General features: G+C 40.7%; 1 protein-coding gene across 2 annotated transcripts in view; it reads left to right on the top strand.

Moving 5' to 3' along the window:
• Positions 1 to 13,048, top strand: part of DIAPH3 (diaphanous related formin 3) — a 1,016,686-nt gene that overhangs the window by 660,583 nt on the left and 343,055 nt on the right. The window contains exon 22 of one of the 2 annotated variants that reach the window (XM_077483143.1): positions 983 to 1,150. In XM_077483143.1, coding sequence (XP_077339269.1) covers positions 983 to 1,119 — 137 coding nt within the window. In that variant the 3' untranslated portion in view covers positions 1,120 to 1,150. Of the gene's footprint in view, positions 1 to 982; positions 1,151 to 13,048 lie in introns of those variants that run through there. The other variant, XM_077483144.1, reaches the window with a different exon arrangement.

Genomic DNA, 13,048 nt, shown 5'->3' on the forward strand with positions numbered 1-13,048 from the left:
ATATATCAATTTCTTTCTTAATACATTCCCAGAAATTCTGTTTTTGCATTGTGTTTGTGGGATACTAAGTGTAGGCTAATGACAACAAAGTAATAATTTAAACTGTAATATCAAGCTGCAACATAACAAAATTGAAAAAAAGCGAAGGGGGTCTGATTACTTTATAAATTCACTGTAGTATATGTAATAATTTAGTATTTGATTGCAGAGGGATCTGACATAATTTTTAGGGGAGAAAATACTCTTCCTTTGCTAATCATTTTGCTTCTCAAGCTTTAATACATTGACGAGCATTTTTACTTGGCACCGTTTATATCATTTACATTATTTTCGTTTCTGAGGTCTTCTAAATATGATCAGAACGCAAACCAAATCTCTTTAGGTTCAAAACCATATGCAACATATGTACTTGCATAACCTACCACTGCAGTACTCAGAGGTGAAACCATTGTGTTAAGCATTTAAATACAGCTCCAACAAAAACATTATTTTTTTAAAATTATTTTTTTAAGATTCAACCGTCTCCCTTCGCTTTCTATGCAGTCACATAAAGAAGTAGTACAACATAATCTCAAACGCTGAAACTGCTGTAAAAACATTTACAGATATTTAACCATTCCCTAACCTATCCAAAACTGGAAGTCATTTTAATATTTTGGAAATTACTCCTGATGTATGTAAAATGTTTTTTTTTATTTTATTTACACCAAAAACAGGCAGAACCACCGAGTAGACTTGTTTAGTTGAGGGCTTCCTGCAATTGACGGTATTTGCCTCAATTTTTTGTTTTTAGTTTACTTCCAGCTCTTCTGCATCAGTGCACAGGTGGAGTTCCTCTTTAAAAAACCTTTATTCTTTAACATAGGAAAATAAATATCAATATTAATAGTTTTTTATTACCCAATGGATTGGCCTTACATTGTATGTCTTCTTCCGTAATATGTCAGAATCTCTTTTAAAACATTTTTATTGATTTATTTAGTGTCTGCGGAGAATCTGGAGAAGACAATTAAGCACATGGAGCGACAGCTTCAGCAGCTTGAGAAGGATTTGGAGACCTGTCCCCCGTCTGATGATGTACATGACAAGTTTGTGACAAAGATGTCCATATCCTTTTGACAGCTACATGCCTTATGTAAGGCTGGCTGAATAAACTGAGAATTTACTTAACATTTTAAATGTGTTCCTGTAACCTCTTTGTGTTTTTTCAGCTTCCATGCTTTCAAGGCTGTAAACAGTTTAACACCAAAAAGACTGCTTGCTGTGAGTAAAAGGTTTCTTCAAAAGCTGAGGCTTCTAGTTCTGACATAACAGAAGGGAATCGTGTAAAGTTCTTTTGTAAGGTGTATTTTATTTAGTGTAAAAATATATTTGTATGGTTACTTCTGTGCACATGGAGTCATGCAGCATGTATTTTTTGTTTTCTACATGTACAGTGCCTTAAAGTATTCAAACCCCTTGAAATTTTCCACATTTTGTCAATAACAAAAAAATATTTTATTGGGATATTATGTGAATAGACCAACACAGTGGTCTATTCACATATTCAAAGTGGTACATAATTGTGAAATGGAAGATAAATGGTTTCCAATTTGTTTTACAAATAAATATTTGAAAAGTGTGGCATGTTTTCCATTCAGCCCCCTTTCCTCTGATAACTGTAACTAAAATCTAGTGGAACCAATTGCTTTCAGAAGTCCACTTGTGTGTAATTTAATCTCAGTATAAATACAGCTGTTCTGTGAAGCCCTCAGAGGTTTGTTTGAGAACCTTAGTGAACAAATAGAATCATGAAGGCCAAGGAACACACCAGACACGTCAGGTATAAAGTTGTGGAGAAGTTTAACCCCTTCCCGCCGAGCGTACGCAGATGTGCGTACTCGGCTTCCGGGGGGTATACCAGGATGATGCCCGCACCTGCAGGCATCATCCCGGTACCGTTTTGTTCAGCGGGCGATTGGCTATCCAGCCATAACAACCGATGCGGCTAAAAGCCGCTCGGCTGTTATGCCGGAGGAGCGGGAGGGGACGTCCCCCCCTCCCGCCGCTGTTACCGGTGCTCCCGCTCGATCGAGAGCACCGATTCCTGGTGTGATGCCTCCGGCTGCTGGGGAGGAACTGGAACGAAGCCGTAATCGGCTTCGTTCCAGTCTCCTCATAGTAAACACGGAAGCGACGTCATGACGTCACTTCCCGTTTACTCGGCTGCCAATGGCGCCGGTTTTAAAAAAATATCCGGTATTCAGAATCGCCGTTTTCGGCGATCTGAATACATTGAAGTGTAAAGGAGGGGTGGGGGGTCTTATAAACCTCCGATCCCTCCATAAAGAGTACCTGTCACCACCTATTACTGTCACAAGGGATGTTTACATTCCTTGTGACAGCAATAAAAGTGATAATTTTTTTTTTTTTTTTTTACAATTTAGTCATTTTAAAATAAATAAATAATAAATAAAAAAATTAAAGCGCCCACCGTCCCCGCGAGCTCGCAAAGCAAAGAAAACGCATATGGAAGTCGCGCCCGTGTATGTAAACTGTGTTCAAATCACACATGTGAGGTATCGCCGCGATCGTAAGAGCGAGAGCAATAATTCTAGCACTAGACCTCCTCTGTAACGCTAACCTGGTAACCGTAAAAAATGTTTAAAGCTTCGCCTATTGAGATTTTTAGGTACGGTACTTTGTCGTCAATCCACAAGTGCGTGCAAATATAAAGTGTGACATGTTTGGTATCTATTTACTCGGCGTAACATTATCTTTCACATTATGCAAAAAAAATGGGATAATTTTACTGTTTTGGTTTTTTTTAATTCATGGAAGTGTCCCTTTTCCCAAAAAGTTGCATTTAAAACACCGCTGCGCAAATACCGTGTGACATAAAATATTGCAACAATCGCCGTTTTATTCTCTAGAGTCTCTGTTAAAAAAAATATATATATAATGTTTGGGGGTTCCAAGTAATTTTCTAGCAAAAAATATGGATTTTAACTTGTAAACACCAAATGCCAAAAATAGGCTTAGTCATGAAAGGGTTAAAGCAGGATTAGGTTATTAAAAAATAAAAAAATCCCAAGCTTTGAACATTTTACAGAGCACTGTTCAATCCATCATTCAAAAATGGAAAGAGTATTGCACAACTGCAAACCTACCAAGACATGGGTGTCCACCTAAATTGACAGGCCGGGCAACAAAATCATTCATCAGAGAAGCAGCCAAGAGGCCCATGGTAACTCTGAAGGAGCTGCAGAGATCCACAACTTAAGTAGAAGAATCTGTCCAAAGGACAACTATTAGCTGTGCACTCCACAAATCTGGCCTTTATGGAAGAGTGGTAAGAAGAAAGCCAGTGTTGAAAGAAAGCCATAAGAAGTCCTGTTTGCAGTTTGCAAGAAGCCATGTGGGGGACAAAGCAAACATGTAGAAGCAGTTACACTGTGCAGATGAGACCAAAGTTGAACTTTTTGGCCTAAAAGCAAAACTCTATGTGTGGCAGAAAACTAACACTGCACATTATCCTCAACACACCATCCTCACCGTGAAATATGGCGGTGGCAGCATCATGTTGTGGGGATGCTTTTCTTTAGCAGGGTCAGGGAAGCTGGTCAGAGTTGATGGGAAGATGGATGGAGCCAAATACAGGGCAATCTTAGAAGAAAACCTGATAGAGTCTGCAAACGACGTGAGACTGGGGCGGAGGTTCACCTTCCAACAGAACAACGACTCCAAACATACAGCCAGATCTACAATGGAATGGTTTAGATCAAAGCATATTCATGTGTTAGAATGGCCCGAATCCAATTGAGAATTTGTGGCATAACTTTAAAATTGCTGTTCACAGATGCTCTCCATCCAATCTGACAGAGCTTGAGCTATTTTTCAAAGAAAAGTGTTCAAAAATGTCACTCTCTAGCTGTGCAAAATCGGCAGAGACATACCCAAAAAGACTCACAGCTGTAATGAAAGGTGGTTCTACAAGGTATTGACTCAGGCAAGGCATACCACACTTTTCAGATATTTATTTGTAAAAAAAAAAAATGAAAACAATTTATCACTTTCCTTCTACTTCACAATTATGTGTCACTTTGTGTTAAAAAAAAAAAAAAAAGGCTTTTTCTTTTTCATACATCATGGGACACAGAGTTAGGCTAATATTCATTACCTACTGGGTTATACTTCATCTCCAGGTGAATGGACACTGGTAAACCAAAGGTCTTTAGACAGGAAGTGATCCCCTATATAATCCCTCCCCATACAGGAAGTACTTCAGTTTTTTTAACAGTGTCTGCAAGGTGGATGCCATTTTTTTTTGAGCTCTCTGAGCACCAGGTCTCTAGTACCACAAACAATTCTTAAATGAATCAATGGATTGACCGGAGCCGATCCATTTGACACAGGCTTTATATGCTTAGATAAATGATACCTGAGCCTAGCAAAGAAGACTCATGATCCTGTGAGGTTTTGCCTGTAATGCGGTCTCCAACACTGGACCCTGCAAAGAGGAATCCTGGACATCACAGTGCTAAGGCATTCCTGCAGGGTGCTGTACAGGTCCAAGGGAGTGGACCCTAAACCTGAAAAGGGTACCCAGTCCTTGAAACTCCTCAAGTGACAGGAACCTGCGTGATAGGCGAAGATTGGGCTCTTGTTTACTTAGCTGCCCTGCGCCTGGACAGGTAAGTGAAACCTCTTTATTTACTTATTGTGGGGTGCCCCATTGATTGTAACAATCAGTCAAGCTAGCTAGAGGCTGGACATTTGTGTGTGGTGACCATACGGGGGAGTTTTGGGCTAGCTGTGGGTGTTTGCAAAGTGTACCTTTTTTGCTTGTGTCTGGCTGATTTTACCTTGGTTTGCCATGGTGCATGTGCATTCGCAAGAGTGCCGATGTGCTCAGCAGTTTGTTTGGGGTCCATGGCGCACGCGGCTTCACAGCAAATGCGCCATGGCCTTTATCTGGGTGCACAAAGATTTGCGTCATATACGAATACAGCCACGCCCGTTTGCCGGGACCAGAAAGCAGCTGTGGGACACATAGCAGGCTCTAAACCAGTCATTTGCAGAGGTTCATTTCTCCTTACCCGGGTCATGTGAGTCATCAGGTGTTGCTTGGCAGGCTAAAGGTGCTTAGTAGGATTGTTGCATAGGGGCTTGGTGAGCCCTATTAAAGGGTCTCCCTTCTAAAGTGTGTTAATACTACACCCAGGTACTCTTTTTGTGGCTAATAAATGTCTTTAAAAAATAGCAGGACTAACACTAGAGGGACGGGCACACTTATGTAGTTAGTAGTTCCTGACAAACTTAGTCATATTCCTAGTGTTGTATCCCCTGAAAGACCAGAGGCTTCTGGGCATTCTGAGCCGCTGCTCCTATCTGGTATTGTGAAAACTAACACATCTGTACTCTGCAGATTTGGTATATCTAATTTTTTTCCCCCTAAATAAATATTGTATATGTTTACTACAAGAGTAGCCTTTTACATTAAAAGTCCCACAAGAGGAGCAATTCCCCATACCTATCTGGTATTGTATCTACAGTCAACACTGCTGTTTCACACTTTATCACCAAGGATGTACTGTCCTCGGCCCTAGCTGGGTTAGAGCACAGGATTGCTTGCATGATTGCCTCCATCCCGCAGGTTGGCAAGAAGCGGGACAGATCCCCCTTCCTGGAGCCTCCTAGTTTAGAGCAGGAATGGGTTGAGGATGGAAAAGAGCTAAAAGCTCAGGATTCTGTGGAGGGCCTGGCAGATGAGTCTGCTTCCGAGAAATCTGGACGGGAAGATATCCAGTTGATCTCTGCCTCTCAGTCAGAGAGGCTTTTTATACTTTCTCTTACCAAGATGGTTTGTTCTTCCTTTAAGTTGCCTCTTGCAGAGGTTACTGAGCCCCCCCTGGTCCTCTTTGTGGTCCCTGAGGCCTCCTCAGGCCACACAGGCTTTCCCTATACACTCTCTGTTGGAACAGGCGGTGTATGCTGATTGGAACACCCTGACAGGATTTTTGTTCCTCTTAAGAGGTTTTCCCTTTTATATCCCATGAATGAAAAGCTAAGAAGTGGAGCATGCCAGCCGTAGATGCAGCAGTCTCTTCCTTAACCACTTTCAGACCGGACCAATTTGCTGGTCAAAGACCAGACCACTTTTTGCGATTCGGCACTGCGTCGCTTTAACTGACAATTGCGCGGTCGTGTGACGTGGCTCCCAAACAAAATTGACGTCCTTTTTTTCCCACAAATAGAGCTTTCTTTTGGTGGTATTTGATCACCCCTGCGGTTTTAATTTTTTGCGCTATAAACAAAAATAGAGCGACAATTTTGAAAAAAACGCTTTTTTACTTTTTGTTATAATAAATATCCCCCAAAAATATATAAAAAAAACATTTTTTCCCTCAGTTTAGGCCGATACATATTCTTCTACATATTTTTGGTAAAAAAATCGCAATAAGCGATTATTGATTGGTTTGCGCAAAAGTTATAGCGTTTACAAAATAGGGATAGTTGTATAGCATTTTTATTAATATTTTTTTTTTTTTTTACTAGTAATGGTGGTGATAAGCGATTTTTATTGTGACTGCGACATTGTGGGGGACCCATCGGACATTTTTGACACATTTTTGGGGCCATTGTCATTTATACAGTAATCACTGCTATATAAATGCAGTGATTCCTGTGTAAATGACACTGGCAGTGAAGGGGTTAACCAGTGGGTGGCAGTGTAGGGGTTAAGTGTTCCTAGGGGCGTGTTACTAACTGTGGGGGGGGTTGGGCTTTCATTTAGTGAACACTGATCTCTGCTCCAATCACATGGAGCAGAGATCAGCGTCACTAGTTGCTAGGCAGAATGGAGAAATGTTGTTTACAACGGCACTTCTCCATTCAGCCGCGGCGATCGAGTCCACGGGTCCCGCGACAGGACTCACGGGGGTCCCCGACCAGCGCGGGAGCGTGCCGCCGGCGGCGCGCTCCCGATGGCAGGGCGGCAAATTTAAAGGGACGTACATGTACGCCCATTTGCCTGCCCGTGCCATTCTGTCGACGTACATCGTCGTGCGCTGGTCGGCAAGTGGTTAAACAAGAACTTAACTTGTCTGGTAGATAACGCACAGGGCTTGAAAGACCCTGTTGACAAAAAATCTGAGTCATTATAAAAAGCTTTGTTTTCTTTGTCCAGTTAAGCTATTCAGCCAGCTCTTGCAGCAATTGGCATTTGACAGTCCATACAGGATCAGGTCAGATGATCTGGCTGAAAATAAGACAGATATTCCTTGAGTGCTGTGTTTTGCTGTTGACTTCTTAAAGGATTCAATACAGCAGGTTTCTCATTTGGCTCTCTTGTCTGTACATATGCACAGACTTTAGTGGCTTAAGAACTGGTCAGCCGAAGTTCCTTGTAAAAAGTTACTGTAAGGTTTCCCCTTTCATGAGGAACATTTTTTTTTCTTTTTGGTGATGATTTGGACAAGTACTTCCTGTGAAGACAAGCACCAGGCGTCCCTCGTTTAAAACCTCAGGGACTGCTTCCTCAAGTGTCTCAGCGCCAAGGCAGTTCCGCCGCCAACAGGGCGCTAGAGTCAGGGGCAAGCCGCAAGGCCAGGGCCAGAAAAAGCCCCTGGTCTGCAGAGAGATACAATATGAAGTGGATCCCCCTTCCCAAATGTGTTTCTTTCCTTCAAAGTTTTCTTCTCACCTTGCTACATATTTATCTTTTATTTTCAGATAAATCTTCTTTTCATACTCGCAATACTATATTTTTTATGAGCACTGCAGTATTGTGCATGCTTTCTGTGCGTATCCCAAATGCGAAGTTATCACATATCGTGTCTCTGCCAGCAACAGGAAGTACTCCTGTAAGACTTGTAAGCCTGGACGTCTGATCAGTTGGCAGTTATGTCGCATAGTATTTCCCATTTAATACAGTGGTGGGTTTGTTGGCATGAATGACTTTTGAGCCTTAAAGCGGAGTTCCACCCAAAAGTGGAACTTGTGCTTATTTGTCTCCTCTCTTGACAGGTATCCTGTTCCCACTTCCGGGAGTCCGTGCGTGGCCCATGATGTCACTGCATGGCTCACTCCCCCTCCCCCTGTCGCCAGGCCAGTAGGAGAGAGGAGTGGGTCCTTGCGCATGAGCAGTAGGGTTCCTGGTGTGAAGCCGTAAGGCTACACTGCCGGGTTCCCTTACTCGCAATAGCGGCGGGAGCACCTGACAGCTGTGCTGACATCACTGGACTCCAGGATAGGCAAATGTCCTCTTATTAAAAATCAGCAGCTTCAATATGTGTAGCTGCTGTTTTTTTTGTCTTACATTTTTTTTCTTACTTTTTTTTTCGGCGGACCTCCGCTTTATTGCCCAAACATGGTGCATGGTTAAATATGCAGGAAAGATATTGGGCAGGTTTTTGCAAATTGGTGTGAGGTAATATTGTGGCTGTTGGTGAACCACACAGGGAATTCAGGAGAATAATGTGGACATAAGTTTTATCAAGATTAGTTTGTTCTAACATAGTACTTGTTTATAGTTGCTCCAAAAGTTTTATTCAGATCCCAAAAGGAGTGCATATTCTTTAAACTAGAGATTAATTATACACAGTCCACTGCCTCTCATTATCTGTATTGCCACATAAATGCTGCAGTAATTGTGGAACATCATAGTTATTGTCATGGAAGCATAGATTGTTTCATTGTTTTCTCAGTACTGTCATTTTCTCTTTTACTGGATTATTTGTAAAAAATGTAAATATATAGAATATTATGAATTGTGTGCATGTGCATATTTATCTCCTGTTCCTCTACTGAAAAACATATGAATTTTGAGTGTGTGGGGTCCTTTTTTTTAATTGGCATGGTAATCTGTTCTGAATAACAAACCTAAAACATTAAACACTATAAATTATTCATGTTGAAAGTGGAACTGTACACAACTCCACAGAGTACTGTAAAACTCCACTATTGAATAAAGTCAGCATCCATCCCTACTTTTACCGCTTAATCTGGCTTGAATATTATTCTTATTTATATTGTTTTGACAGTAGCAGTAATTTCACCTTATTGTTTCTTTTTCCACTAAATACTTGAAGACTCTGTTCCTTGCTACTGTATGACGCATCCCAATAGACAGACAATAACTTAGAAGCTACAGACCTGCATATGGCTTATGTTAGTGCCACATGATCTCACTAATTAGAGAAGCACACATTGAGGCAAACAGATTTTCCAGCAAATTATTAAGAAAAGATTGTTTGATATAAGGGTTAGATAATCCAACACAGCATGAATAAAGCCTGAATGTGCTCTGTATATTTAATCCTGAAAAGAAGCTGAACATTTATTTTTTTTCTTTTGTGCTTCAATGACATACCACTCAAAAAACAGGCAGCAGGAAGTCTGTAACAGGAAAGATGAGACTTTGTGTGAAATACTTTATCAAAAGGTAGCATATTGTTTAACTTTCATTTAAACTTTCACAATCTTCAACCAAATATCAAAGTTGATGGACTCTAATTAGACTCACCAACTTTGTGCTCCCTGTTCTCTGGATATTCCTGTTCTTACAGTTTAGGGGTACAGACTGCAAACTTAGCTGGTGCTGCATTTATTTATACAAAATGAATGTCACTTATCAGACAATTTTTAAGTTCTCAATTACAAAAATGCTGGGTGAACTAAAATACGGGGAGGAGCCTTTAGATTCAGAAGTAATGTGAACAATCCAGATTTATAATGGTAACCTATTAAGATTCTACAATGCTTTTCTTGCATATTCACACCCCAGGCTTGGTGGCACTCAGGAACTGGAATTGTGTTATTTTCAGGATTACCAGGTAAAAATAAATAAAATGATGCCTTAAAAAAAAAACCCTGCTGCAGACACCTCATCTAAGGCTTGGTAAGCTCTGATATTTTTCATTTTTACACTTTGTGATTCTGGTTCAAGAGTGGTTTTGGGTTTGTTTTTGTAACCAATGTATTTCTGAAAGAGGAACCTCTACTTCAGTAAAGTATATTTTTAGAATAATAAATTAAAAACATCACCACAATGCAATTCTACCACCACCATGGGATAACATTTTGAAGCTGATGAGCCTCTGTGGATTTCCACTGCACATAATTGTGACCTTATCAGACCAGATAACCACTATTTTTGCTTCATCTCCCCATTTTTGGTGTTTACTTTTTAGCAGTGTCTTTCTTCTCCCAACGTTATTTTATAAGAAAAAAAAGCAGGCTTGCACCAATGACATACAAAAAAATGACATGTGTGCAAACAATGCATATGTAAATTTCCCATTATGATATTACATTTCCTTAATTTGCCTTTCTAGTTAGAGTAGGTGTAAATGAATTGTTCACTATATGCAAATGTAATTTAGTTATATTATGGCCTATGTCATTCTGTGGCCCTTTTATTATGAGTATATAGTGGTAAATAAGAGTCTATAACTTGTGAATTTATGACACATTTTGTTTCTTTTAACTGATTTAATACTGTGTTCATTTTAAAAAAGTCATTAAGCTCCTTTATGCTTATGTGTATATTTTTTATTGTCATATATATTTAGACAACTAGTCTGTCGTTATGCATGTGGCATAATTTGATTTAGTGCCATTTAGTTTAATGACCATGTGCGCTGCGTGTTTTTACCATTGATAAATGTTCAGAGTTACCCTTTAGGTAAGATGAGTTACTATGTTTTGCACTATTTGGCCAGCAAGCACTTTATGTGTATCCTTTGGCCTTGACATACTCTTTCACCTGAAATAGGGACTTCCCCTCCACATGCAGGAGTCTCTTGGGAAAATTATGCCCAGTTGCAGCAATGTTTTTCCACCCTCAGCAAAGGAGGAAAATAAGTGTGCCTTATTGGTGACAAAGATAAGGCACAGAGGAAATCACCATCAGTACTTGATTTCCCTGGGAGAAAATGTGCATGCAAAAGTCTAACAGACAGACAATAACTTAGAAGCTACAGACCTGCATATGGCTTATGTTAGTGCCACATGATCTTCATTAATAAGTGTAATGCTGGCAAACCTACTTGCTTAATTTTAAATTATACCTCAGCATCCCAAGCTGTTTGCTAAATATGTGTTTTTAAAACTATGAATGTACTTTTCATTGCAGTATTATAAAATATGAATTACTAAGTTATAAATAATTTCACACTTGCATTTTTATTTACTGTTTGTAATAAGTTTATATTTCACCTTCAGTTTAAAATAGTAAATGGCTGTCAGAAACTGACTACCCCTGTCCGAGACAATCACCTTGGGTAGACCATGTAAGTGAAAGATCTCCCGAGCCAAAGTGGAAGCCAGTTCCTTAGAAGTGGACAACTTAAGATGAATACAATGAGACATTTTCGAGAACCGGTCAACCACCATAAGGATAACTGTGTTGCCCTGGGAGTTGGGTAACTCCACAATGAAATCCACAGACAAGTGGGTCCAAGGCTTCTCTCCATTGGGTAAGGGTTGTTTGAGGCCCACTGGAAGGTGTTGTGGAGTCTTACTCTGAGCACACACAGAACAGGCAGCTGTGAAGGAAGTTACATCAGTACGTAGACTAGGCCACCAGAATTGGTGGGAAATGGCCCAAAAGAGTTGATTCTTCCCAGGGTGGCCAGCAGCCTTGGGAGAATGGTAAGTCTGGAGCACGGCAGTGCAGAGACTCTCTGGGACAAAGCAGCAGTCACAAAGTTTCTCAGGAGGAGCATGAAACTGAGCAACAAGAATTTTGTCACCCAAAGGAGAAGTGAGACTTGTGCGAACCGTAGCCAGAATATGTTTAGGAGGAATCGCATGAAGCGGAACCAACTCCATCTTGGAAGTGAAGGAAAATTGTTGTGACAAAGTGTCAGCCCTTACATTCTTAGTACCGGCTAAGAATGAGACCATATAATTGAAACTAGACAAGAAAAGAGCCCATTGCGCCCTTCTGGTAGAGAGGCGTTTAGCCTCAGACAAGAATGTGTGATTCTTATGGTCATTAAGAATGAGAACTGGCACAGTGGTACCTTCAAGGAGATGTCTCCATTCTTTCAGGGCTAAAATTATCACTAACCTCTCTCTGTCACCAATATTGCAATTGCACTCCGTGACAATTTCTTGGAAAAGTAGCCACAAGGATACATAGCGCTCTCAGAGGTAGGATTTTGATACAGAAGGGCGCCAACTCCAGTCTAGAAGCATCAACCTCAAGGAAAAAAGGTAACATAGGATCAGGATGTGCCAACACAGGAGCAGAAACAAAGGCAGCCTTGAGACTCTCAAAGACCTTAATGGACTCCGGAGACCAACACGGTAGGTTACAGTCCTTTCTGGTCACATCAGTCAGAGGCTTGACCAGAGATGTAAAGTTACGAATAAACTTCCCATAATAGTTGGCAAAGCCAAGAAAACGCTGCAGAGAACGTAAACACTCGGGTCGTGGCCACTGTAGGACTGCTGAAAGTTTCTCTGGGTCCATCGAAAAACTAGCAGTGGAAATTGCATAACCCAGGAACTGAACCTGTTCATGATGCAATTTACACTTCTCCAATTTACAATAGAGATTGTTCTCTCTTAGTTTCTGAAACACACAACAGATATCTGTGTGGTGGCCCTCCAGGGACTTGGAAAATATGAGAATATTGTCGATATAAACCACCACACATAACTGAAACAAATCTCAGAGGACATTGTTAATAAATTCCTGGAAAACTGTCCGGGCGTTACAAAGGCCAAAAGGCATTATGAGGTACTCATAATGGCCTCTTCTGGTATTAAACACAGTTTTCCACTTGTCGCCCTCTTTAATGCTCGCGAGATTGTATGCCCCTCTCAAATAAAGCTCTGTGAAAACCGTTGCTCCCTTGAGGCGGTCAAATAACTCTGTAATCAATGGACTTGGATAGGCATTATTAATCATGAAACGATTGAGACCCCTATAATCAATACAAGGTCTCAGTTCACCACTCCTCTTCTTCACAAAGAAGAAACGAGCACCAGCAGGAGATGAGGATTGGCATGATGAAACATTGAGAGAGTGTGTCTGCAACATACTCCCCCATGGCCT

Source organism: Lithobates pipiens, unplaced genomic scaffold (genome assembly GCF_037356315.1).
Source record: "Lithobates pipiens isolate NorthernLeopardFrog02 unplaced genomic scaffold, aLitPip1_a1.2 Scaffold_16, whole genome shotgun sequence".
Taxonomy (NCBI): Eukaryota; Metazoa; Chordata; class Amphibia; order Anura; family Ranidae; genus Lithobates; species Lithobates pipiens.